Source organism: Osmerus mordax, chromosome 13 (assembly GCF_038355195.1).
Source record: "Osmerus mordax isolate fOsmMor3 chromosome 13, fOsmMor3.pri, whole genome shotgun sequence".
NCBI classification, from domain to species: domain Eukaryota; kingdom Metazoa; phylum Chordata; class Actinopteri; order Osmeriformes; family Osmeridae; genus Osmerus; species Osmerus mordax.
In genome coordinates, this window is record NC_090062.1 from 3131000 (window position 1) to 3157924 (window position 26925).

The window sequence follows — 26925 nt, forward strand, 5'->3', positions numbered from 1 at the left end:
AAATAACATAACATTAGTCTATTGAGAAATGCATTTGAGAGGGCTGGTCAGATTACTGAAGGTTCAAACAACAGCGGTGCAGCATGGAGTTGGTCCTGGGCTAGATAGCAGGGCCAGAGGGCCACCATGTCTGCCTGGAACATCAGGACAACGGCAGACTGTCCACCAGGACAACATGGGAAATGTCTCTGTAATGACATCACAAGGCCGACAGGTCCCCTGTACATCTTTACATGTTTTTTTTTTGTTCAAATAATTGTATCAAAAGAGACGCCATGGGCTATACATTTACAGAACTAGAAAACTTGTTTCAGAAATCTATTTAAATCTCAACAAATGAGAGTTTTTTATATTTGAGTTTATATTTAGGAAACCTGGAAAAAATGTGTGGAAAATCCTGATAGTACACATCCAACCATTTATATATGTTTCATGGTAAATCCCGAAGGCAATACTGATACCGTTATAAAAGAGCTAGTGATTTTCCTATTCGGTAGGGAAAAATGGGTGGGAACCAGACGGGAACAACCACGGGAATCAAATAACAGGGAGACGTCTCATTGCAAAGCGCATACTTGGAATTCCGCTTCCGTTAGATGAACTTTAACAAGCAGAAAGTATTTCAATGACACAAACTAGCACCTTCAGATAGATAATAACGCAATTAGAAATAAGAAATGGCTTCATCGCCTCAGAAATCACCGTCTTCTCCTAAATCCCCGACTCCAAAATCACCACCCACCAGAAAAAAGGATGACTCCTTTCTCGGAAAACTCGGGGGAACTTTGGCTAGAAGAAAGAAGGCAAAAGAAGGTTCGTGATCCTGTATCAGTAACTTTTTATATTAAATGTGATCCTCATCCCATGTGAAATTTACGATTTAATGCATTTGGCACTTAAAAAATAAAACGTTCATAACAATTCAAATGTGATTTTCTATGTACTTTTTACGTAGTCCTATATGATCTTTCAATAAAGTGTTTTTGTTTTTGTTTAAAAAACCCTATTACTAATACTTTTATTGTACGTTCTCATCGGGTGTGTCTGTTTATCTTTTGACATTTGAATACGTCACTTGGTGACCCTAAGTGGGACTATTATGGCATGTCCTGTCACAACAGCCCCAGTTCCTTAACAATCATAAGTGCATCTTATTGATCAAAATAGCTGAAGCCTTATTTTATATGATGATTCATGAAGTGGGTCTAGGCTAACCCCAAGCACAGACCGTTACTGTGTTTACAACTCACACAGCTAAGCCTTTTGCCATGTAAGGAAAGAGGCCCAATGGCCTGGCCCATGGTAATGAATCATAAGGGAATGATAAGAATCTCATGCTCTTTCCAACCCCTGTCTCAATGTTAACTGCAGAGGTGATACAAGGTTGCTTTCCAAACAGGTATTTTTGTTGTATAGGCTATTTATCTTACATAAAGGAACACTTTTGGCATCCAGTTTTAGATCATTTAAAATTTTTTAACAACTGTTATTCGTTACATTTGAGATTCTTCCACTGTGTCTGATGTATGCTTTCAGTGCCTGTGATTTCGACAGTCTGTCAGTCCGAGCTTAGAGTAAATTGTGAAATACCTTGTATTGTATCCTATTCAATGGCTGAATAGGATATGGTTACCTGGAGATGAGTATGCAAACAGTTGGGCCCAGAGGGATGTTTCTGGAAAGCTGCAGCCTCTGAATATGAATAGAAAACAAAGGAACTCAGTTATATTCGTGGTGAGAATGCATTAGAACAGATGTTACCGATTGTCTAAGAACGAACCTTCATCAGTTTGAAGAAGCTTCTAAATGGATGAAGCAGTTCATGGAAGAACCCCAGAACACCCAAGAGTCATCACATCAGCCGGTCTCTGCCTCAGTGAGCTAGGCATGAACAGCATGGGGAGGTATTGGTGTTGATTAGTGACAGGATGTTGATATCCCTGGGGGGCCTACTTCCTCACATTTTTTTATCAAAGAATTTGGAGAATACATATGAATTTCAACATAAATGTATATTTAAAAAATCATAATAGTACAGTACAGTATTTAGTGTTAGATTTTCACACACTGCAGGTAATAGGGCTGATCTATTAGAGATAAGGAAAATTTCAATGATTGCCATTTAATGCCATTCACACTTTCAAATTCTCCTTTATGCTCATTATGTGATCTGCTCATTCTGTCTGTCTCTGTAGATTGTCACTCACAACAATGAGGTGCCTTATCTTATAGATCACAGCTAGGCTAAGCTCTCCATCTCTCCTGTCTATCCCAGACGTGTCCAAGGGTAACCACTTATAATTAGCAGGTGCATTTGGAACCAGCTCCTACTGGTAAGACCAGTATGTCATGATACTGGCTGCCTTGCATGAAGAGCACAGTTTAACCTGAGGAAAAGTGCCATAAATTGCGTGGAATGAGTGGAGAGCACACATCTTTAGGTAGTATAGGAGTCCACCTCTCTCTCTCTTTCTTTCTCTCTCTCTCTCTCTCTCTCTCTCTCTCTCTCTCTCTCTCCATCTCTCTCTTTTTCTTTCTTTCTGCTATTTGCTCTCTGCTGAGATGATGGGGACTGATATTGTGTGGCGCTGATGTGATTTGACTTGCTCTCAGATTTTCCCTGCTGGACACATTTTTCCCGCCTCTCACCACAGCGGAGGCCACGGTGCTCTTTGTAATAATTAGCGTGTGCCACATTGAGTGTGGCCACTAAAGGTGTGGTGTTTCTACAGTGTCGGAGCTCCAGGAGGAAGGGATGAATGCCATCAACCTGCCCCTCAGCCCCATCCCCTTTGAGCTGGATCCAGAGGACACCATGCTGGGTGAGGCCTCTGGCTTCTAACAACTAACAAAAGCACATTCTCTTTCCCAGTTGTGGGCCATGATTCAGTCATGATCTGAGGTGTGTATGTTTGTGGTTGTTTGTCTTTCTGTGTGTGTGTGTGTACTGTATGTGTGCATGTGGCCTGGTGGATGCTCTATGTTTTCTACATTCAGAGGAGAATGAGGTACGCACCATGGTGGACCCCAACTCAAGGAATGATCCCAAACTGCAGGAACTGATGAAGGTGTGAAACATTCAATATTTTATTGAAAATACATTGCCGTGAAGTGGTCCAATCTAAAACGTGTGAATTCTGTGTGCTTGTATGCAGGTCCTTATAGACTGGATTAATGATGTCCTGGTGGGGGAGAGAATCATTGTCAAAGACCTGGCAGAAGACCTTTACGACGGACAGGTTCTCCAGAAACTCTTTGGTATTCCAGACTTCCCTTCCTACCTCACTGTACCCTTCATGCAACTGTACCCTGGTATATGTTGTTTTCAAACTCCTCCTGTTTTGTAGAGAAGCTAGAAGGAGAGAAGCTGAACGTTGCAGAGGTGACACAGTCCGAGATCGCCCAGAAACAGAAGCTGCAGACAGTCCTAGAGAAGATAAACGACACTCTCAAGGTCTCCACCAGAAACGTCAAATGGACTATTGACTGTAAGTGACATAAGCAGCGTTTAACAGAATGTTGCAGCGTAGAAGTTTACTCTTAATAATACTGTGTTAATAACTCATTCAATGTATCATCTCCTGCTATTTTGAAATTGAATTCAGTTAGCTTGGTCACCTTGCCAGGTAAGAGAGAACTTCTCTGCTAACGTGCTGCCTGGCTGTCCCTCTGACATTCGGAACAGGGAAATAATCCATTCCTCACCTAGTGTAGGGGGTGGTCACTGCACGCAGCAGGACAGCAAATCAATCCTTACATTTGGTCTTCATCTGAGGAAGCCTTGTCTGTTTCACTTTGTTATTCAAATTCAGCCTCCCATGCCTGTTATTCTAATGTAATTCCAATTCTCTTCAATTCCAGTTGAAATTTCTTTGTTCTTTTACCCTTTATAGATTATCTAAAAAGCACTTGAGAAATCAATAGGATCCTTTTTTTACTGTGATCAAAGGCCTACGAAGCCCTTTGTTTGGCTTTCCTATCCGCCTCTATGATCAGTAAACAGTTATTGCAATGTTGGATTATCATATTTGAGAGGCATGTCTGGTTTTTATATTTGGTGGATGGATCCAGGATGGTTCTTTCACTCTGAACTGGAGAAGAAACTTGTCAGATAGCTGACCCTGACACACTCAGATTACAGAAACCTTATCGTTTGGTGTGTGACCTTTCTCTAACCTTCAGTTTGGCATTGGGAATGCCGAGAGTATTGCTTATCTTGATTACAGAGGAACAATTGCATTTTGGCTGGAACAGTGACAATGCACAGAGGAAAGACAGTAAGAACGACTGCAGCTTTGACTTCATCTTTCAGTTGATCCCTTTTTCCTCCTTCCAGCGGTTCATGCTAAAAGCATTGTGGCCATCCTCCATCTGCTGGTGGCATTGGCCCAGCATTTCCGTGCTCCAATCCGACTACCTGACCACGTGTCCATTCAAGTTGTGGTCGTACAGGTACTCATTCTTTTACTGTTACCAGAGGAGTGCTTGAGTAGAGAGCAAAACAAAAAAGACAGGTTTCAAATTAAGATTTTTTCCTGCGTTCCTTTCAGAAACGAGAAGGCATCCTCCAGTCTCGTCAGATTCAGGAAGAGATTACCGGGAATACAGAGTACGTCCTTGTGTGTATTTCCCCCATTTGTACTGTTAACTGTCCATTTCTACCTTTGCTGTTAAACGTTTTATTAATTCATCTGGATAAATTCCAACAACCTGACGTCTTTAGCTGATGATTTTTGTATTTGTAAACAACAAATGTTTACCTTGCAAATCCATAATTTGTTGTTCCCTTAGGAAATTACTTTACTGCTTGTACTGTACTTTACTGCCTGCACAAAAACTCATTTTCGCTTCTGAAGGTCATACAAAACAAGGAGATTAGAGAGCCAAGCACACAATGTCTGTAAATATCTCTGAACAAATCAGCAGCAAATGAGTCCACTGGGCATTGAAGCAGTTGAAACAACCGAGAGGCTGATGAGAGCAATTGACTGGCCTCCCCTGTCCTCACTTTAAAGCGTAAAGACAGCTCGGCCACGCCAGCACCTAGGGGGTCCGATATGGGAGAGTTGGATCCCCATGCTGATGGGCAGATTTAGTGAGCACTGTCCGGGAGGGGTAGAGCAGGGGGGGGGGGGGGGGGGGGTGCCTGGTGTGCTTCTGCCAACCGACCACTGCTTTACCGAGCTGCGGCTGATTAATAAGGCTCCAACGGGTGCAAATCATCTCAGCAGATAAGGAGGGGAAGAGCTGGGGGCCCAGCCCTGGGGCTGTGATCCTGTGAGGGGCAGCAGCTGCCGAAGCATGCCTCTGCCGGGAAGGATTGGACCATGAAGGCCAGGCGCCTGGGCACAGGTCCACCAGGCCTCCGACCAGGCCCCAGTACAACCACAGCCACATTTGATCACTCTGCTCCAGGGGACTCACCCACAGCCCCTCCCTCAACTCCACATCTCTTTGTTTGTGTTCCAGCCTGGCCCTCTAGTTAAGACCATCTGCATTCAATTAATATTCTTCTATGGTTTTAAACAAGGTCCTTGTTTAGTTTTTTTTGTCTTTCATTTAAAGTTCGGTCTAATGTTTTTTTCTCCTCTGATGTGAGTGTGATCGGTCTGATACTGAAATACTTTTGTAACTTTTCTTGCAGAGCTTTATCAGGAAGACATGGTTTGTAGTCTTAACAATCCTCTAAACAAACGTTTCTCTCGTCTCATTACATATACCTTTTGTCAAAGTTTTCAATTTCACAAACTTGAAACTCTCACAAACTCTCCAATGTTGATGTCATCACACTTCACCCTCTTTCAGAGAGAGATGCCTTTGATACGTTGTTTGACCACGCGCCCGACAAGCTGAACGTGGTAAAAAAGGTAGGTCCTGTACTGTAACATTTTATATTAACTGTTGAACGCTTTACGAAAGTAAACAAGCCTCCTACTGTCTTTCAGACGCTGATCACATTTGTAAACAAGCACTTGAACAAGTTGAACCTTGAGGTGTCTGAACTTGACACACAGGTGCGATACTCCTCTGAATTATAATTATTAATCTTCAATTACTTTTTTTATCCTGTAGCACATCTGATACTGACTATACATTGGTGAAATGTTTTCCAGTTTGCTGATGGTGTATACCTGGTTTTGCTGATGGGGTTGCTGGAAGGCTACTTTGTTCCCTTACACAACTTCTTCCTCACTCCAGAAAACTTTGATCAAAAGGTATGAAGGAACCCATTAACCACCGCTGTGGGTGAATTTACAATACAGTAAGATCAGGTGACTAGACTGGCTGGACTCATGGCAGCTTGTCCCTTACAGGTGCACAACGTGGCCTTCTCCTTTGAACTGATGCAAGATGGAGGTCTGGAGAAGCCCAAGCCCAGAGCAGAGGGTAAGTATCTTAGCACAAGTATCTTAGTTCCGATCTTTGACATCTCATCTCAAAGCAGTGTAGTAGATTTTAAACAGTAAAGATATCCAGAGTATTTTAAACCGTTAACGACTATAACTAGTATAAAATATTTTCAGGATTGGGCTGTATGACATTATGTGGATATATTCTTATGGTTATGTAAGTGCATGTGTTATAATCAGTGAGACACAGACAGAGAAAACAGAGGATGCAAGCCTATTTGGTGTGGGATTATGCTGATCCTCTGGGCATTGGCATGTGGGTCCGTTGAACTGAGGCTTGTAATAGTTTTAATGTTACAGTCAAGCACCAATGAGAGGGTGACTGCTCGCCTATAACATGGAGGGATGCCCTTCAATTAGACTTTTGACTAGTGTTCAATACGATTCACCTACTCAGTGGCTTGTTTTTAACCTTAGCACTAAATATTCATTAAACATCTGTTTAAATAAAATATAAGTCAATAATTCAATAATATATATAGTAATTGTTTGAAATATTTGTATAATTAAAGTAGTTGTTACTGTAAACAAAGTGTTTGTTTACTGTGTTTACTGTAATTGCAGATTATCTGTGAAGAAGGAATTGTACAATGTCTACGTATGTCTCATTGCTCAATGATGTAGATCTGTCTGGTTTCTTAATGTGAACGTTTCATTGTCTGATGTTTGTCTTTAATAATTGTTCTTCAAATAATTGTTCTTGCAGATATTGTGAACTGTGACCTGAAATCCACCTTAAGGGTATTGTACAACCTCTTCACCAAATACAGAAATGTGGAGTGAAGCAGAATCTGTTCACCATCGTATAACGTTTCAGGCTGTGTAGCGAAAGCTGTCTTTTGAGTGATGTTTGGGCCCCCATATCTAATCCTATAACTTTTGCTTGCTCAATTCACACTCCTATTGCACTCCTATTGTATAAGATAAGATAAGCTTAATTACTGAAGGTCAATTTATTAAATTATTCAATAATGCTGTCTTGTTAGCTAGCATTTGGACCATTGGTTACTAGTCTTTATAGACTTTGTAATTTGTGAATGGTGACCACACCCTCTGAAGTCTACTTTGAAACACAACTATAGAATTGCACCAATACCGAAGGACCGTATGGATTTGTGAAGGAAATAATATAATGTAAGCTGTGCCATGAAAATGATGCTGGGTCTTGCACTGTACAGGACATGAAGATACACTGTTCTGTTCCTTATTTTACCTTTTAGGCTGACCTCTTGATCTTAATGTATCATTGCCCTCTTCCAAAGATAACAAATGCTTTATTGATATTATTTTTATTATTTGGTAAAAACAAGTAAGCAAATTGTTATATCTACTTGAACCAATAAACCAGGAATACAATTTGTATGATGTATATTTGTGAGTAACAGAACTATTTTATACGACTAAACATAGTGCTTAATGATGCCAAAATATGTCCATCTTCTGCACGTTAAGTTGGACGTCTTAAAGTTATTTAGTATTTCCCAAAATATGCCCATTTGTTAGATGCTTAATGTAAACTGTTACAGAGATATGTTGCTTGGATTGCATGGATATGATAAATACATTGTTAAAAGCTCGTAGGCAGAATCTTTAAATATTTTTTATTTCTGTCATTAAATTCAAATAAACATTTAATGAAAATAACAGCAGGTGGAGGTAATCGTTTTTAAGGTCAAAGGCAGATTTTTTCTTTGTTACTATAAACCATGAACTGCATTCATTGTATTCTAGTGTATTCTAGCTCTGAAAGTAGCAGAATATTAAAGTTGAAATAAGTAATTTCACTTTTGTAGTTGGAATGTTTGTAGGTTTTATAGATTTTAAATAAATCTTATAATACATATTTAATAAATAGTGTAATTCTACTCTGAGTGGATGTGTTTTGTGGATGTGTGTTTGAGTTTGTATGTTCAGCATGATTTCAACCCCAATGCAAAATATGTGAAATGGCACATAACTGGGTTTAGAACATTTAAAAACAAAGTGATTTTAATGTCCTCAAATATTGCATTTTATTTCAATACCATGGCTTTTCAGCATGTTAATCTGAGTTTTTTCTAAACTATAGACTGGTCTTTAGTGTACTCAGCTTGTAATTAATGAAATTATTACTGGCCCTACCAACCCTAGCTGACTGATGGAATGACTTGTCAATTGGTTAGCAGTGAATAGGAATGTCACATTGTTCTTATGACATCTATAGCACATAGAGAAGCACAACACATGACAAGGTTATAATTTAACCTTTCATTAAATGGCTTCGTTTTAGAAATGGTGATGTTATTTCTCTCTACTGTTCCTTTCAATGTAGACACACTTGAAATTAGAGGCTTTTAACTTTTCATGTCAAGTGACTTTAATTGAGAACAGTGATGAGTGAGTTTCCTGCACTTCAGTCTTTGATTACAGAACAAAGCTCTAAGACCCATTTCTTCAGTTATTTCAAATAGTTCTCTTGTGGACTGAAAAGCTTTATTAAAAAGGAGAAGCTGTCATATATCTGAGTCCGTTTAATGGGCTGCTGTTTTTGTCCTGCTTTCCTTTCCACAGTGGTTTTAACACCTACAACTATCGCAATAAATTGAAGCATGAAGCCTAAGGATAGAGTATCACTTCTCTGACATTTAAGACTGGACTGCGACAACGCCTTTTCGATATCCTATTGTTCTGATGATCATCTCTGACCATGCTATCATCAGTGGAACCGAGGGACTAAGAGCCCTGCATTTTCATCAGCGACAAAATGACCGCCCATAATCAGGCAGTGAGCTGTGCGCAAAGGTGTCTTCAAAAGGAGCTTTTCCAGCCATTAAGTGCAATTACCCTCCTATCACTTTTTCTGCATCCATTCATCATATCAAATAAGCCTCCATGCATTTGAGAGGCACAACCAGGATCAGCCCCACTTTCCCTTGGATAACAACTGCTCTTACTGTAAGAAAAAAAATACAAAAAATAAAAGAACTCTTCACAAAAAAGGAAAACAGTGAGGTAAGGAGTGACTGATACTGCTGATAAGTGGTTTATACTTATTACAGGGTAGGGCACTCCATCTGTTTATCCATCGATTTGTACCCTGAGTTCTGAGGGAATGAATCTCTCCTCAATCTTGAACCTGCAAGTACAGTATTTGAACTTACTTTACCTACTGTAATAAAGTTTGTATGGTAGTATTGAATCTGTAACTTTACTTCAGTGTAGCTTCAAAAGACAAGGTTTTCTTGTTCATAACTATTTCTAAAAGGATAGCTTTTCTGTTTGCAAGATGAGCAGCACGGTGCTTTTTTGGATGGAAGGACATGAAGCACTTCTCTAAAAGATGTTTTTGTGTGATATGGTCAAATCCTCAGTCACAGATACTATCTGCACTCACATCTGCTTTTAATCACATTTTAAACATTGGTTATGCCATAATCTCTTTATAATGGCTGTGGTGTGTTGGCAGATACCTTGTGCTGAATAGGCAGGCACATTTGACGATGGATGGAAACTCCTGCACTGCATACTATATGAATCCAACTGGCAATGTTGCATTTCAAGAAAAGAAAAAAACATGCATTCAATGGATGTTACCACACATCTGAATCACAACACAGTGTGCCGTCTCTGGGACACAGTGTCATTATATCCCTGAAACAAACCAACACATCTACAGTAATTACCTCCAATTTTAGACATGTAGCACGTTTCTGAGTTGTGAACAATGATGTGATTACTGTCGGTTATTGGTTTTGCTTTAGATCAAAGAAACTATTCAATTCCCAGTGACACTTCAATCTACGGGGATCCTTTTAGAAACCCTGAACATTAATCAATACACATTCACCCTAATCTACCTAACTTTGACCAGTTATTGCATATCATCAGACCTGCGGTTGATAGTTCATTGATAATATGCAGTTGATGAGTGTAAGACATATTGTGGATGATTTACAATATGTATAATGACATTTTAGTTACTTTGTTGTGGTACCAAGTGGACAGACTGGCCTCCAAACATATTTGCGTGCTGCACTTCACTGTGATGGGATTCTGAAAACAGTGCACTGCAGACCTCCTCCAATAGACTTCCATAAAGAGGGCCTGCGTGGACGAGTTGGCTGCGTCATGTGATTTGTTTCTTTTTGTCCTCTGCAGTGGAAGACTGATACAATGACATGCCTCTGAGTACCAACATGCCCATCAAAGGCAGCAGGCATTGATCCATATCTTCAAACACTGCATTACGGAATTGAATTAAGCAGACATTTAGTGCACAAACATTTAGACATCAAAACCTCAGCTGTTGCCAGGAGACTAGCGATCTGGCAAAGTGTGTCCTCCTGGGGAGAAGGAGAGAGAAAGAGAGAGAGGGTGAGAGGGAGAGAGAGAAAGAGAGAGAGAGGGTGAGAGGGAGAGAGAGAAAGAGAGAGAGAGGGTGAGAGGGAGAGAGAGAAAGAGAGAGAGAGAAAGTGAAATTGCCCCTCTCCTCGTTGATAGGTCCTGTTGTACCCTGTCATTCACTGTCCCTGATGAGGCCTGTCATCTGTGCTGGATTATGTTGTAATTCAAGTTTGCCCTTTTGTCACTTTTTCAGCAAGAAAGGTACAAATTCACTCCAGCAAAATGAAAATGGTTGATTTCCATGGAAAACTATTGTGTGTTTTGAGTCTCTGAAATGGGATATTAATTTAAGATTTTCACAATGCTGCCTCTTTTCATTATGTATTTTTCCTATGTTGAGTCCTACTTTGTGTGATTATCAGCAATATCTTATTCACTAATATTGTTCATAGCCACAGTGCACAGAATACTATGTCAGGAAGATGAGGGTCAAGCATTGTGTGTATATGTTTACAAAAGCATATATTATAAGTGACCACAAGGTGGCGTGTACCGTCACACATGTTTGTTTGCATGATGAACTCGAATGTAGTGATAAAAATGTTGATAACATTCCTGAATGCATTTGATTGCAGCAAATTTACATAAAAGGAAACACATTATCTGAAAGATTAAATAGGGGAAACATTCTGAACCTTCAAAAGTGGGAAGTGATTTATTTGGTGACTAATTATTGTACAGGACTTTATTTTCATAACAACTTTCTATGTAACCCAACGCATACATTAAAAGGAGCATTACAGGGAACTGTCATTCTGCAACAGGGATTTAAATGAATTTAAATGAATGTTTTTCTTCTTTGCACTGGCAATGGCCTCTCTTATCTTCCAATAAAGCCAATCAGTGTGGCTGGCTGAGCAGTCAGAGCAAAGAGCCAGTGATGGTCTGCACCTGGCCTCACAGAGCCATCTGATCAGGTGAGAGGTCATAGGCCATGCAGGGCAAGGCTCTGAAGTGAACTAAACCAGGCAGATTCACCTCTCCGCTCCGCTCCACTCCACCAACCCCCAGCAGCCCCAACCCCTTCCAGACCCCTGCCCCCCACCGTCACCCCTCCAGGCCTCCCCTGGAGCAGAGGGACCAGCAGGCTTGAGTTCAAAGCCCTGGCCGCCCCACCAGACCTGCAGGGTCTTATCTGCTGCGAGGGTCAGAGGAGGATAACTCTTTGGATGTCTCTGCGGAGGGTAGACTGCTAATGTGTTGCATCCCAGAACCCCTTGATAGGAGTAGCCACAGGCAAAGCATTGCATGTATATGTAAAAAAGATTGTCTATTGCAAATGATATCAGTGATACATGAGTCAAATTGGATGACAGAGATTTACGAAATTTCTTTCTTGAGAACCCACTGATCGCCGTTGTGATAGTTTCAGTGCTCTCTTCTCCCACCCCCACCCCTGTTCCTGGTTGCTGTGGCCACACCCAGCCATAAAGAGTTTGAAGGCTGGCAGAGCTGGGGGGTAGCCAGGAGACAGAAACCTGAGATGCCTGTTTTGGGGTAAACAGTTCAACGGCCGTGAGTACTGTCTTTTCCCTCCACCCTACGCAGTGAGGCTTCTCTGAGATGCAGAGGTCGGTCTTGGTGTCCTCCGGTGCAGATGCTTGGGTTTGGCTCAGTTGATGATTCACGTGTACAGATAACTAGCAGCTGCAGCCCCTGGGTGTCCCTCATGCCAGGGTTAGGGTTAGGGACACTACTACTTTGCTCCATCATAGAGTAATGGAGTCTTTGTTATGGGATAGGTATTATATCAGCAAAAGTAAAGTGTAATTCCATAAGCTGACGATTGCATACACATATTAGCACAAAGAAGACAAGAATTCAAATATTCTCTAACCATGAATCATTTGGCTCTTCACAGAACAAAATGCACTCCCACCTGGGTTCACAGACACTGAGACATTTTCATATGGCCACATTTCCTGAATGCAATCTGCCAGGAGAGTCATATCCCCCGATAAGAGGATGAGAACAGGGTCTGATGTAAGGTTATGAACCATTTTACTGTTTGCCATTCTGCTGGGATCCGTTGGTGGGCTTCCTGGATACGCCAGGCTAATGTTTAACAAGGAGCTTGTGAAACACTGTCGACAGATGACCCCGTGGCTGTGAATGAATCACGGCTGCTCCTCTACTCAGGTGTTGGCCTGGTGTCACGTTTGCTGTGCTCAGCCCTGGAGAGAAGCAGGGACTGTTTCCCTGGGGTCTTTGGGGCCTGTGGAACATTTGCATAGATAAGACTGTCTTTTGATGGTTAATAGTTTTGCATTGAGTGAATGGAGTCGACATTGGAGAGACGAGACTTGGAGAGAAAAGGGAGAGAAAAGGGCAATAAACATAGAGAGACAGTGAGAGAGAGCAAGAGAGAGCGAGAGAGGCTGATAAGATAAGAGGGCCTTGGAAAGCAGATTTTCAGACTATGTTGGAGGTTTAGATCCCAGCTCAGGACAGAAAGGGTAGGTCATGATGAAACTTAGAGGGTTTGATACAGAAATATGGAGCTAAACCACATGTGTCAAGATTCTGTCAAACTTCGAAATCTTTAGAAATTAGTTCTTTATTAATTAAGAAAGGGTGAGGCAAATCAACATTTGCTTTATCTTATAGTATTATACAAATAATATTATAATAAAATTATGTTTTAGGCAAGGAGCATGAAAGTTGACATGTCTTGGGAGACACCAGAAGGTCTATAAAGCAACAACAAAAAAGGTTTTGGACCAAACTAATTGAAATAAACTGTGTTGTGTGCTCTAATTGCATCTTTCTTGAGTTCCTGCAACTTTATGTCTCTGTCTGCTACAAGAGGTCATTTCGTGCACTTCTATAAATGGTATTATCACAATTTTTATTGATAGATTATTGGAATGACAGTTTGAAAACTTTAAAAAAATGCTGCTTTCTCTTACCCTCACTTCAGTTCTCCCTTGTCTCTGCTAAACATGTGCAGACAGATTTTCCCGTGTTGATGGATGATTGATGAGCCGTTCATCTTCATAGATCCCTCCCTTTAAATGGATTGGGGTCAAGACACCAGCCCCTGATGGGTAGATTGTTTAGACACGAACAGACATGTAGTAAAGTTTGCTGTGTAGGCTGTGTTGTTTTCTCTTTGACTTAGCAACTTAATGTTCATGATTTTTTGTGTATGTAATAATGTTCAGAATTTAAAAAATATATTTGTTGAAAGAAATATAAATAAATATATACGTTTCAATGTATCAAACCACAGCATGATCAGACTGGAAAATGTATTGATTTGGTTATGATTAATAATGTCCCTCCTCTTTTAGGCTCCAGTTTGAATTCAACGTATTCTGTGAGGTCATCTTTGAGGATTTTTGTCCCTTGTCCCTCCTATCTACCGCTGACTGTTAGGTTTGGAATGACGACACCTTTGCTCCGCCCCAATGCAAACTCGCTCTTCGCGTTCATTTCATTCCTGTTCTCATTCCGAGCATTCTTCGCATCTCTGTCGGTGCGCTGCCGATTCACGTACACATACCCGGCTGGTCCAGAAACACAAGAATAACTTTACACAGTTTACAAAAACTACAATATCCCACATTAGACAGAAAAAGGGGGACGATTTTTTTTTAAATGAAATAACAATAACGGAGGTGTTGGAGGTAAGTTTCTATGTAGTTAATGATATGCAAAATGGTTGCAGATAACATTGTTAAGGTTTAGTTAATCGTGAATAAAAGGTAATTATACTATCATTGAATACATGTATTCGGTTTCATATTAGGTTACCATAAGAATAAGACTGGGAAGTATCTATTGGTGAGATTTTAGGTGGCCGTTTCTCATCGCTGTTGCAACAGGGTGCTCTCACTTTGTCCACTCAGTGTTGTATTCACTGACATAGCACGAAAATCTTTGACATTTTTTACATTTTTGTAAAGAAGCCCGACCATACGCCCTATTATAATGCAGTAAGTCTTGTGCATGAACCTCAGAAACTCCGAACAGGATTCGGGAAACGATTGGACGAATGCTACATTATTTTATGAATCACAATTTTGGACAAGATGACCGATCAAAATGTTGCTGTTTTCTTCTCTATAGTTGGCTCAGTCGGGACTTGGAGATTTCACTTGAGAATTTTCGGAGCACGGCAAAAACATTATCCTGAAAGACTTGTTGCTTCAACACATTTGGCCGGGGGTTTTCCTATTCTTGCTTTGAAGTTACTGTAAGTACATGTTTCTATATTTGTGGCTACATTTACAGGAATCCCAACAAATTCTTTACATTCCATTTCCCTAATGGTAAAATCGATGTAACCGATCTGAATAAGACTAGTCATGTTGCAGGAAAGATTAGATCAACGTTTTTAGATAATGTGTCTGTTTTGATCATCTGTAAAAGTGGGGGGCTGGTTATTGTTTTGAATTCAGAAACCCCAAGTACCAACTCACAAAGTAGGATATTTTGCGTACAATAATGCTACTATTTTATCGCTATCACTTCCATCTGTAAATAGTATAATAACGACACCAAACATTTTAAAGTGCCATAGGTCGTTTTGCTTTCAAAGCCGAACATGCCATTTTTTCTGTTTTTGCACTTAAACATGGTTCAAACAAACCCCTAGCATTAAAACCCCCCATGTCATGTTTGTTTTTGCTTGAAAAAAAAGCTTTTTCTACTCATTTTAAATTGAAATAATGTCAAATAGTTGTACACGAAACTTCAGTCTGTTTTATTTTTATGTAGCCTTTCGCATTCCACGCTCCGTTCCATTTTCCATATATCAGTCTCCTTTCGGAATACATAGTTGCCTGCTCAGCTAAAAACAAGAATCGCTCAGACGACAGTAGTATGCAGCCAAGGACACTTTTGAGTTTTTACCATTGGAGAAACTGATCAGATTCCGAAGAAATTATGGGTGTCACTTGTAACGGTACAGTGTTTTTTTTAATAGTCTGTGCATTTGAGGGAGTCAGATGGCTGAGCGGTGAGGGAGTCGGGCTAGTAATCTGAAGGTTGCCAGTTCGATTCCCAGCCGTGCCAAATGACGTTGTGTCCTTGAGCAAGGCACTTCATCCTACTTTCTTCGGGGAGATCTTACTGTAAGTCGCTCTGGATAAGAGCGTCTGCTAAATGACTAAATGTAATTTACAAAGTTTGTGATGTGGACTTAACATTCATTGTAGGCCAACATCATTTACCTTCTCAAGATTTATTATGTTGAAACTGTTGGAAAGGGGGGCACTTACTTTTTGTTTATCTGTGCATTGGTGTATCTTAAGATGTATTTGTGGACCCCTGAAAGCATGCAATATGTAGTGCTGGACTGCCCTTGCTTAAACTATACATTAAACAACACTAAGATCATACCAACAGAAGAGAATATTCGCTTTTACACATAGTATAAATGCAAAATATTCATTCAAATCTTGTTTCTGTTCATTTCATTGGGTATTTGCCAAATGTATGATTCAAGTCAAAACTCACGTGAAGTTTTTCTCTGCAGCAGTTCAGCAAGTGTTCTGCCATGCTTTGTGTGATTAGAAAAAAAAACGCCTTTCATACAGTCAATTATGGTCTTATATTTCAATGTGGCTCTTGTGGAAACAGGGATAAATGAGTCTTAATGGGTTTTTTTACGTGTGGATTCCTCTAACTAGGTATAATTTGCTACAATAAACACATTGACACCTATCAGACTTAACCCTGACGTGACATCACCATGTTGAGAAGTACATCTGCTGCTTAGATGGGATCACAAATAAAGGAGAGCAATAGATGCATTGTTTTCAGCTTATGCAAACAAGGGGACCTGTTGGACTCTGGCCTGCATGGCATTTTCAAGTGCAAGAATAGGACATTGTCTCTACTTGACCACTTAGCTCATTACTTTTGAAAGTGGGCTTATGAATTCCTTCCCCTCTGAACATGTGCTGAGGCTAAAGTATATCTGAAAGTATTACGAAAATTCCAACTAATGTCAACAAATCCCATAATAAAGTCAATACTATAAATAGAATCATATTATGACACAGCGAAGCACATTACTAGTATGGCAATATTTGTACATATTTAATCCATGATTGAATGGAAATTGGTTGCAGGCAATTTCAGAAGAATAACATTGAGTATGTTTTTGATTGGCTCACTCACGTGTGCTAAACAAACATTGTTCTCTTTCCTCTCCTTCTTTTGAACATATGTTATCCGTGTTGTTTTAATATTCAATCACAGACTAGGACGTATCAGAGAGATAAGGGATTGTACCCTTCTGCCCATGATATCTTTACAACGGATGCATGATTAGACTATGTACAATTTTATAAAAAAACTAAAATCCCTGTTAACATCTGGAGATACATTCCTATTAGTTTAGGCGTTCTGATAGACAGTTGAGAAGCACAGCCCACATAGACCGACAGAATATAATTAAACCTCTGTTTTTTTGCACATTGCATTTTAGCAGTGCTTTTTCAGGATTTAAAGAAGAATGTAGTCTTTCAGTTGTGAAATGTGAAGAGAATAATGTGCATTTCTAAGGCATTGAGTGTATTGGGTTACTTCTGGGAGCAGAGAGAGAACCATTGTCTTTTCAGTCAGTGGTCCAAACTGAGATTGTGAAAAGCTTGTTGAATTGCAGAAAGCAAACAACGATGTTCACAGACTGACATCTGTTCAGGTTGTCTTCTGCAACTGGAGATGAAACAATGAAGGCACAACGTTTGCTTTTACTGTACTGAGATTTCATGCAAATGACGATTTGACAAACTATGCTTCTCACTGTCAGGTCCATGCTATCGTTATGCCAGTAAAAGGTCACTGCGGCTATGCCATCATATACCACTCGTGTGCTCCAGATAATCTGTCCGTTAACAATACAATAGTATTTTAATATGCTTCATATTTCAGTCACCAACTGCTGTTAACAAATGTAAATGTTTGTGTGTGCGTGGGTGTATGTGTGTGTGGTGATCATGGGGTCCGTAGGGGAGTATTGATGTGAACTACATGTGTATATACAGGAAATTATGTTCAGTGTTTCCTGCTGTATTTTGAACCCAAAGGGTTTTAAAAATTAATTTTTAATTTTTTTTGAAAAAGCATATAACTGATGCTTACTGAATTAGAATGGCATGTTCTGAGAAAAGCACAAACATAGTCGTGTCATAATTTATGTGTCATATAAATACGGTACATGCTAATTGCCAGCATCATGCATAGTAACATACACTTGGCCTGATCATTCTTTTGATTATTTCATAAAATGAAATAATATATCCCTACTGTACATGCAGTAAGTAAGGATGAATGGTCCGAACATGAGTCTTCATGTAGTGTTTCACTTAGAACCAGCCTGTGGGTTTTCACCCTCTGGAGCCACAAGGCATTGTGAAGCAGCACTCTGCTGGGATGAAGCCCAAAGCAAACAGGCACATCCTGACTCTGATAGTCTGCAAAGACATAATTTCCTAATAAAAAACATCTGTGGTTGAAGCAAATTAAGATTCAACGTAGGAAAAAAGAATTCAATGGAAACTTTTGGATGTTCCATGTTCGTTTTTCTTTTCTTCAGAAATTGTTACCTTACACATTTTATGAAGACAGCAGTGGACATAATTGTAGAACGCTATTTTGTGTATGAACAATATTGCTTCCCTTCACATTAGTTGCACTTCCGGATCTTAAGAATCTGAAAGACATCATTCATGTCAGTTCGTCTCAAAAAAGTTGCATGTTTATTGTCATTTTGTGTGTTTTATAACCAAAACAAGACAAAAACGAGGGCATCAGAGTCATTGATAGAATGAACACAGGATTATTGGCAGTGTAATTGTCAATTGTTGTGTGTTTACTGAATACAACGTGTGAATGTGCAGGGTCAGGGCCACCTGAAAGCATTGGTGTACCTGTAGGGGAGGAAGCATGCTGCATCAGATGACAGACCAGCTGCATCTCTGGCTGTCTGTGCCCTGAGTTAAACCCTGCTCCAGAAAGGGAATTGTTGAGTATGGTCTGCTGCTCAACAGTTTGAGTTAGGCCTCAGAGAGGCCGGCGTAGAGTGCCACCAAAAGAAAAAGCTGGCTCAAAGCCACTGACGTCATCTAAGTAAATCAGCTTCAGCACTGCAGCCATAAAATGACTGCCAGCTACTGAGTGCACTTTGGCCTTGTCAACTGCCTTTGAAAGTACTGTGCACTTTTTCACTTTTTTTTTTTTTTATGTGTAATTGTGACAAACAGCCTATATATATATATCCCTTTGTTTATTCTCATTCGTCACAATGTTTACTTTCAAAAAGACCAATGAACGTGCTCTTTTAAATGAACTACAATGCTGTTATTGCGTTGTACTGGGATATTCTTGCAAAGCATATGTGGGATGAAATAAGAGGGCGAGAGAAACATAAAATGTAAGAGCTTTCTTCATCTTTAGAAGTCATACAGTAAAGAAACCACTGTTTCAGCACTTTACAATTATAGTCTCATAATTCCTACCATATGTCAGCACCAGTCAGCTTCTCAGGAAAGAAAATAATGAAGAAACAAATTATGTCTTAATCACTGTGTCATTAAACAATAATGACACAGAAGTCATTGTGACATTGTTAGACATAGCCTCCCTGTTTTCTCACTTTTGTAACTTCTGGAGAGTTTCAAATGAGCTATCCCACGATCATGAAACAGATGAAAAGGAATATTTAATCTATGATTCATTTGATGAGTCAGTTCCTGAAACCACTATAAACCTTCTAGTTCTTGGCCACAGCTGAAAGCAGGAAATCCAGGCTTCAATAACTTCCTTGCCCGGTATTGGCTGTGCTATGGGGCTAGCAGCCGTGGTTTAGAGCATGCTGCCTTCCACTAGCAAAAGATATTTGAAGAGATGTACACCCGTGGAACAAAGGTTCTCAGTCACTTCATTTACTGAAACTGTTTATAATTTGTGGGCTGTATTCAAATGTGGGCCGTCCAGGCTCTCTGGCACCGTATTCCCTAGTCCTCGCTTGTAATAAATCCCTACAAGGCCTTTCATTAATGGCTGCTGTATTGTTATCATGGCTGACAGAGATCAGACAGGCTCTCTTTGCCCCCGAGCTGCCCTGGCTTCGTCCGAAACACAGATACACCCGGGGGTGGCTCTCAACATTAGTATGCAGGCTCTGCCCAGTGAATAAGGTTGAACTATCTGGGGCACAGCATTTCAGCGTTTCAGTTTCTTTAACTTACTAAGTCAGTGTGTATGTAAATAGAGAGCGCGTACAGCAGGGAATGCTGGGATAGATAATATGATTACACCTCATAAACAGTTTAACTGCTCCATCCGAGAACGATGCATCCTGCTTTGGTCCATTTGTTTTGTGTGCATGCTGGAGTTACTTGACTAAATACTACAGCAATGTATGTCCTCAGAATGTTGCTGGGCAGTCACTAGATGTTCTAACCAAAAACGTGTTTTTATATCTACAGTCCTTTGTGCCCAATATTCATCCTGTAATATTGTTTTGAAGGTAAGGAATTTAAAAGCGGAGAGAGAGAATTTTTACAGCATTTTTGGCTTCAATAGAGAAATGGGTATTGGCAAAGTGTACACAGATTTAATAGTTGCTTTAAAATAATTGTGAGAGTGCTGGATGCTTAATTGGAACGGCTTATAAATTGAATGCAAACTTTATTGAAGTAGGTTATTGAAATGCTGTTTATTATTTCCTTTCAAAGTAAAGAAGACCTTAGGTCAGGTTGTGTTTCAATTTGATCCGCTGGCAGATTTATATGCTATTTGTCTCATACAACAGCCCAATATGTACTTACCATGGTAGGTCGGAAAGGAATTTTTGCCCATCAAATTACCTTGGAGCTCTGTGAAGACGATGTGTCACATCTGGCCAAGCTCTCCTTTAAGTACCAATAAACTGGACAGCATCCGCCATACAATGAACAGCAAACAAAATAGTTTCTAGAAAATTCTATTTGACCTTTTCACCACTAGCTGCTCAGGAGGAGGGGGTGGTTTATGGCAGATGGAAGCCCAAACAGACAGCTTTTTTGATGAGATAGGACGGGTACAAGAGGAGAAGAGAGGGACATGACAGAGGGGAAAGGAGTGGAGAGGAGCAAAGTAGAGAGGATGGCATGGCTGGGGGAAAGAGGAGATTAGGAGAGAGTAGAGGGTGGGCTGAAACACTGAATGCAGATGGTGGCCTTCATGCCCATCACTGTGATTAGGCCCGTCCACAAGTGTCATGACCGAGACTCCATGGCCAGGCTCCACTGCCCTCCAGTCCTGCTGCCCTCTAGTCTCACTGCCCTCTAACCCTCCAGTCCTGCTGCCCTCCAACCCTCCAGTCCTCCAGTCCTCCACCCTTCCAGTCGAACAGCCCTCCAGTCCTCCAGCCCTCCAGCCCTGCGCTGCTCTCATAACTGTCAAGGGATCCTTTATCTGGTAGACCTTTATTTACAGCTTTAATTTCCTGAGCTGTATGTGCTCTCTATTCTCTCTCCTCACACTACTGTGATGTGAGCATGTGCAGCCTCTGGAATGCACCGCATATTTGCGACAGCCTGAGAGAGACAGGACAATCAAGTCATCAAATGTATGGATGGTGTCATTGTTATTGTTGGATTGGAAAATGTTTACGTCTCATTTCAGATATTTGGTCACAGGATCTCTGTGGCCTGGAGGAACACTGGATCAGCAGTGACATGATTGGCATGCTCTTGCAGAGTGATAGGGATCTTCAGCATGCGCTGCCTCCACAGTTGATGGGGTGACAGAGTGGCGTATGCACTAGCCACCTGACTCCCATCACACGGAGGCAGGTGGGGGGAGCTGCGTTGACAGTCCCTGTAAATCAATCCCATTCTGCGGCGAGCAGAGATTGATCCCCGAGGGGCCCATTGGTAGGGTGCCGCCCGTGAGCCTCCAGGCCTCAGATTTGAGTGGGATATTATCCGACGGATTCACGGCACCCATGCCTGCTGGTTTAAAGAGGCATGAAATAAACGCTTGACAGTTGCCAATAACAGAGGAGGCATTAGCCCGCAAATGCACTGGATCTTTAGCGGCCTGCATCTGGAGATTGGTATTGAAAAGCTTGTTCATTCACTCATCAGCACTCTGTGCCCTAGAGATTTATTCATGAAACCTGGAGAAAAATCCAATACAAAGTAGATCAATCGTTTTGTCCTGTGGACAACAAGACATGCTTGTATACTGTATTAATACAGACCGCTTTGCAATGTTACCCTAATTACTCTGATTGTTAGGGTCATTTCCCCTATCTATCACCTGTTTTTATTCTCCTGTACAAAGTTAAGTGTCAAGACACGTTGCAGAGGAAGTGCACTTTCATATTATGGGTGGGGTGATTCTTTTGTTTATTTGTTTGAAACTCAGATTTGACGTTTTCTAAACAAAGATATTCAGAAATTCAATACCACTAAAGTCTTTATCACTTTTGCGGAACATTCATCTATTTCGTTAATCCTATTCAAAATATTCTTCAGTTGCCTGAAACTTTATTTCCCAAGGTCTGTGTCGAACAGAGGCTTGTTTTTCCTCTTTATTCTAATACATGCCATTCCACCGATAATGAATGTGTTTTGATGACAGGTAATGTACAAGTAAGTGGAATCTCAGTAATGTTCCATCCTTGTAAATATGCATAATTGGCTACTTTTTGTTTCAAACATGAAGGTTTTGGAATACTTTCAGCATTACTAAAATAATTAACCAAAGGCCACGGTAGGGTTTTAAAACACACAGTGAACATCGAGTTTTGTAATCACATGGTAATTATAGTTCTTCACAGTGCGGCCTTAACTGCTATGGGTCATTATGGGGTGCGCAAAAGCCATTCACGGAATCATTATCGCACCCTCCGAGATAACAGCACAAAAGGACTCCACATGGAAAATTACATTTAAGACCTCTCATTTGCTATTTCATTACCTTGGTTGGTGTGAGGGTGAAATGACTTCTCTTAATGTAAGGAGCTGGATTCCAGTTAAGGGTAAATGAGAGTGGTTTATATATAATCTGCCGATAAGTTTCATATCCCATAATGCCTTGTCACAGCTATAGCCAACTATAGCCAATGCAGTCACTTGTTGCCCTGGTCCCCTCTCCTTTTATCTTGCTAATAAGACCATTTCCATGGTGCGGACATAGGAGAGATAGGAGGATGCAATTATCTGTGGCTTCAAGTATGTCTACAGGTGAAATTCCTACCTCTCCCTAACACAATTAGTGTTCAGATTCTCAGACACTAGGAGACCAGCTCAATGGGCATCAAGGCAGAATCCAGCCTAGGCTGCTTCAACCTTATTGTAGCTTCAGAAGGATATCATAGGACGACAGGGAGTGGATAGAATGGTGGCGAAGGAGGAAGAGAAAACAAGCATTTGTATTTTTGGTATTTTTTAAGTACAATCCAAGCAAGTGCAGGGATATTTTTTTATTACAACTGATAGGATTGACTCAACATGAGCAGAAAAGTAATTAAAAAACATTGCTCTCTAACATACAGTTATTTTTTATATTTGTACCCGTCGAACACTAACACTCCATGAGGTTTTCCAACAAACACGGTGTATAGTAGCACAGTGTCCTGAGGATGTGTAAAATCTATAAACAGAGCAGGAGCATGAGGAATTAACAAGGAGTGTGGCGTATTCCATGGCAGGATCTGTGATGGGCCGATAATGATTCCCTTGTCAGAACAGCCCACTCCTGGGGAATAAAGGACGTGTGACCCACACGGCAGCACTAAACATGCTCACTCTCACACAGAAAGGAGCCTTTCTGGAGGATTCTGGAAAGGCAGATTCAACAGATGTAATTTTCTTGGTCAGTTAAATTGGATTTTGTGATAGTCGAATGTACAGAAACCTTTTCAATCATTCAAGCAATGTTCTTTGTATTTGTATTCATTTATGGTCAGGTTTAATATAGATTAGGACTTAAGGGGGTTAATTAAGCTGTTAAGGCTGTTTCAATGCACTATCTAAGAGCATTCAATGACCTTGGAAGAGCGACATGTACAGTAATGGCAGTGGAATTCCATGATGATCCATATATCTTGGAATGCTCAGCTTAGCCACCCCTCGGACTCTAGGACTGCTACCAAACATGCCGTTGTTGTTTTCTCATCGTCGTAGTCTTTGCTCATTGTATACATGGATTCCAGTCGTTAGTTAGCCGATATCAGTCCACCTGTCTCTCTCTCTCTCTTACTCTCTCTTTGTCTGTCAACCAAAACAGATACAAAAAATCCTACCATCAAACAACAACCGCATACTGAATCCTGTTAAGTTCCCATCATTTTTTTTGATGGATCCAAATCCCCAATCCTGGAAGTGTGTGTGTGTGTGTCTCTGTACATGTGTATGTGCGTGTATCGGTGCAGATGGCTGTGAGTTGTGAAAGAGGCGTGTAGGAACACATCCTGGCTTCAGTGAGTTAGACTTGTCAGCAAGGGGAAGGGCCTCTGGAGAACTTAACTTGGGAACATAGACACGGGTGGAGCTCAAGTCGTATGTGGGAAGATATCATTTAGGGTCCTTGGCAGTAAATACTTTTTCTTTTGGAAAACGTTCTTGCCTTTCTTTCCTATCTTGCCTAGTAAAGACAATTTGAACATTGAGTATCTGTGTAAAAGCAATTTGTTCCAAGAGACCTCTATATTGCCACCCAAATGACATTAGAAACCTGGCCCTAAGTTATTGGCCACTAAAGTTGAAATGCTTAGACATGCAGTTCAGTCTATGCTTCTACATGTTTTTATAGAGCTTCAATCCATTGTATGTCAATAGTTGAAAATGTAGGTGGAGGAAATATGTTGCTGTAGCTGAGTTACCTACTACATGTGCTGTCATCATGTACTTTGTAGAGGGTATAGCTAGAACAGTGTTTTGGGAGATTGATATTATTTGGTTTGTTTGATAAAAAATCCTGCAAGCTAAAACGACCCAAAAGCCAGCATGTTCCCTACCTGCTGGAAGATGCAGGTGTCTGTATTGTTTGAGCATGTTTGTACCATTAGGTGTAATGTTTTAATGGATCCAGACTGAAGAGCTTCTACCAAACCCCACTGCTACATTAGAGCCTCAGTGCATTTTTATTAAACCTCTTATTGTTTTTGTAGGCATGCTGTTTGCCAGCTAATATAAGAAGTGGTTTATCAGACTTGTGCAATCTTTGTAATGAAATGCTTGCTAATGATTGAAAATGATACATTGGTTTTCGTTTATTCTTGGACATACTTACTGACACAAAGTGTCCTGACGACACCCTATTTCTTAAGGCAAGTTGTAAATTGAAGGTTTACAATTTACAACTTGCCCTTCCTTCACCCCCTGTCCCTCCAAACATACATACAAATACAATTATATAGCGAAGTGTGATCACACAAAGTGTTTTATCAGAATATCAGGAGGAGTGGAAGATTATTTCTTGAGATCACTGTGGTATGCAGCCTTGTATGCCGCATTTGTTTGAAATGTTTTCCATGCTTGGAGAACGAAGTGCAGCCCTGATTGTTGCATGACCAATCTCTCTCGCCCATCTGCCACAACGGCCTGGACAAACAACAGCACTTTAGCATCATCTGGACACATATTGCTCTAATCACAACAGTCGTCTATTGCCTGCTCCGAACCTCACAGCCAGCTAGTCCTGCATTGCATACCTGTAACGGCTGAAAGATTGAGTCTATTTGTATTCAGTGACTGTTCAGAAATAATTTGGTGTTCCTCAAACTACATCTCATAGTCAAACTGTCCAATTGCTGTAAATCAACTACAAACACTATTCATTCACGTGTTGATTTGGTGCATATTTGACAGATGGTTTTAGTATGACCCATTGGGAAATACCTTGAAGCTCTTCTGCAGTAAGTGACACTCAGTAAATGGACAGGGAAAGGGACATGGATAAATACCTTATGGAGACCATTTAGGAGTATATCTTGGGAGATGTGGTCCATGCTGCGTTCGGAAGTAAAGAGAGGCGTTTAAAAACAACATGTCCCTTGTGTTTGTTTGTCAACTTAGACTAGAGATGTGACAATACACAGGCCTATGAGGAAATCGTTTAGAAGCCATTCTTTTTTTTACCATAAGCATTTGATTTTGGCCTATAGATCCAATGGGTTTATAGTATTCACTATATTAATAATGTTTAATATGACGTTCTGAAGAAACCTGCGTGCTGTACATGGAAAGACTGAATGTACGTTAAATAAATACAAATAAAGGAAGAAATGCTATCAAGATATTGTTATGCAGTTCAATGCCGTTCAGCTACTGTTGTGTGATGTCAGGAGACAAATGAAGTGGAGGTTAAAGAACTGAATGTGGCGGAGTTGACCCGACCTCCCTCTCCTCTCCGTGGCAAAGGGAGACCCTTCCTCAGCATGAAGACACAGCTGAGATCCTTTTAGAACCCAGTCCTCCTGAGACAGGTTGTTTAAGAAAAAGGGTGCAGGAAAGGTAAATAATTGAAGCAGATTTATAGTAAAGCCAAATGACTGTGGAGTGAGTTCGGCCCATGTTTCATGACGGAGAGGGTTTAAGACTATTGATTTTGCGGACGTTCTCTAACACATGTCCAGGTTAATAGACTTCAATGTCTTAATGACAGAGCAAGGTGAAGATCTTTACTACACGAACCAAGATGGATAGGGCTTTTACTCTAATTCCTAATGATGCTTTCACTCTTGATAATGTATTCTTTCATCCAGTCTGCCTAAAGAAAATGAACTGGCAAAAGGTGCAACCTTGGTTATAGTAAGAATAATAGCGTGAAAATAAGTTTAAAGTCTTACATATGGTATTTGGATTTGTGTGACTGGTGATTGAATTGCCTCCATTGGCAGTGGGGATGGGGGCTCTGGGATGCCTTGGTGTTTTGATGCCTTTGTGGTGACATGGCATGCAGAGGGTTCTGCTGTTTTCCTCTCTTGGGTTAATCCCACAGCACATGCTTTTGTCCACCTACCTCAGCTCAGTCTTGGGAAACCGATGACAGGCAGGCAGTGCCAGAACAACTTCTGTAGCTACACATAGAAACTACAATTCAGCTTACTTCTAACCCCATTCACATGTCAGGATTGTACCTAATATTTTATTCGTTTGTTGATGTTAGTGTCAGAGAATCC

General features: G+C 40.5%; 2 protein-coding genes across 3 annotated transcripts in view; both read left to right on the plus strand.

The window, feature by feature from the left end:
• The first annotated feature begins 544 nt into the window (after positions 1–544).
• Positions 545–7301, plus strand: parvab (parvin, alpha b). Its single transcript, XM_067249329.1, has 13 exons — positions 545–813; positions 2733–2822; positions 2998–3068; positions 3156–3258; positions 3348–3488; positions 4337–4452; positions 4551–4609; positions 5645–5664; positions 5806–5867; positions 5946–6014; positions 6114–6215; positions 6315–6387; positions 7117–7301. The coding sequence occupies exons 1-13, from the start codon at positions 678–680 to the stop codon at positions 7191–7193; spliced, it is 1119 nt and encodes a 372-aa protein (XP_067105430.1). The 5' UTR covers positions 545–677; the 3' UTR covers positions 7194–7301.
• A 6982-nt stretch (positions 7302–14283) lies between these two features.
• The window catches only part of tead1b (TEA domain family member 1b), a 45037-nt gene continuing 32395 nt past the window's right edge, over positions 14284–26925 (plus strand). For both annotated transcript variants that reach the window (XM_067248837.1, XM_067248838.1), the window contains exons 1-2: positions 14284–14422; positions 14865–14991. The gene's annotated coding sequence lies outside the window, so the exon portion shown is untranslated. The remainder of the gene's footprint in view (positions 14423–14864; positions 14992–26925) is intronic.

Bases quoted from the DNA above. Each gene is read 5' to 3' on its own strand.
- parvab (XM_067249329.1), top strand. From the start codon at position 678: ATGGCTTCATCGCCTCAGAAATCACCGTCTTCTCCTAAATCCCCGACT. The intron at 3,259-3,347 runs GTATTCCAGACT...CCTGTTTTGTAG, and splicing joins GGTTCTCCAGAAACTCTTTG to AGAAGCTAGAAGGAGAGAAG. The intron at 6,216-6,314 runs GTATGAAGGAAC...TGTCCCTTACAG, and splicing joins CAGAAAACTTTGATCAAAAG to GTGCACAACGTGGCCTTCTC.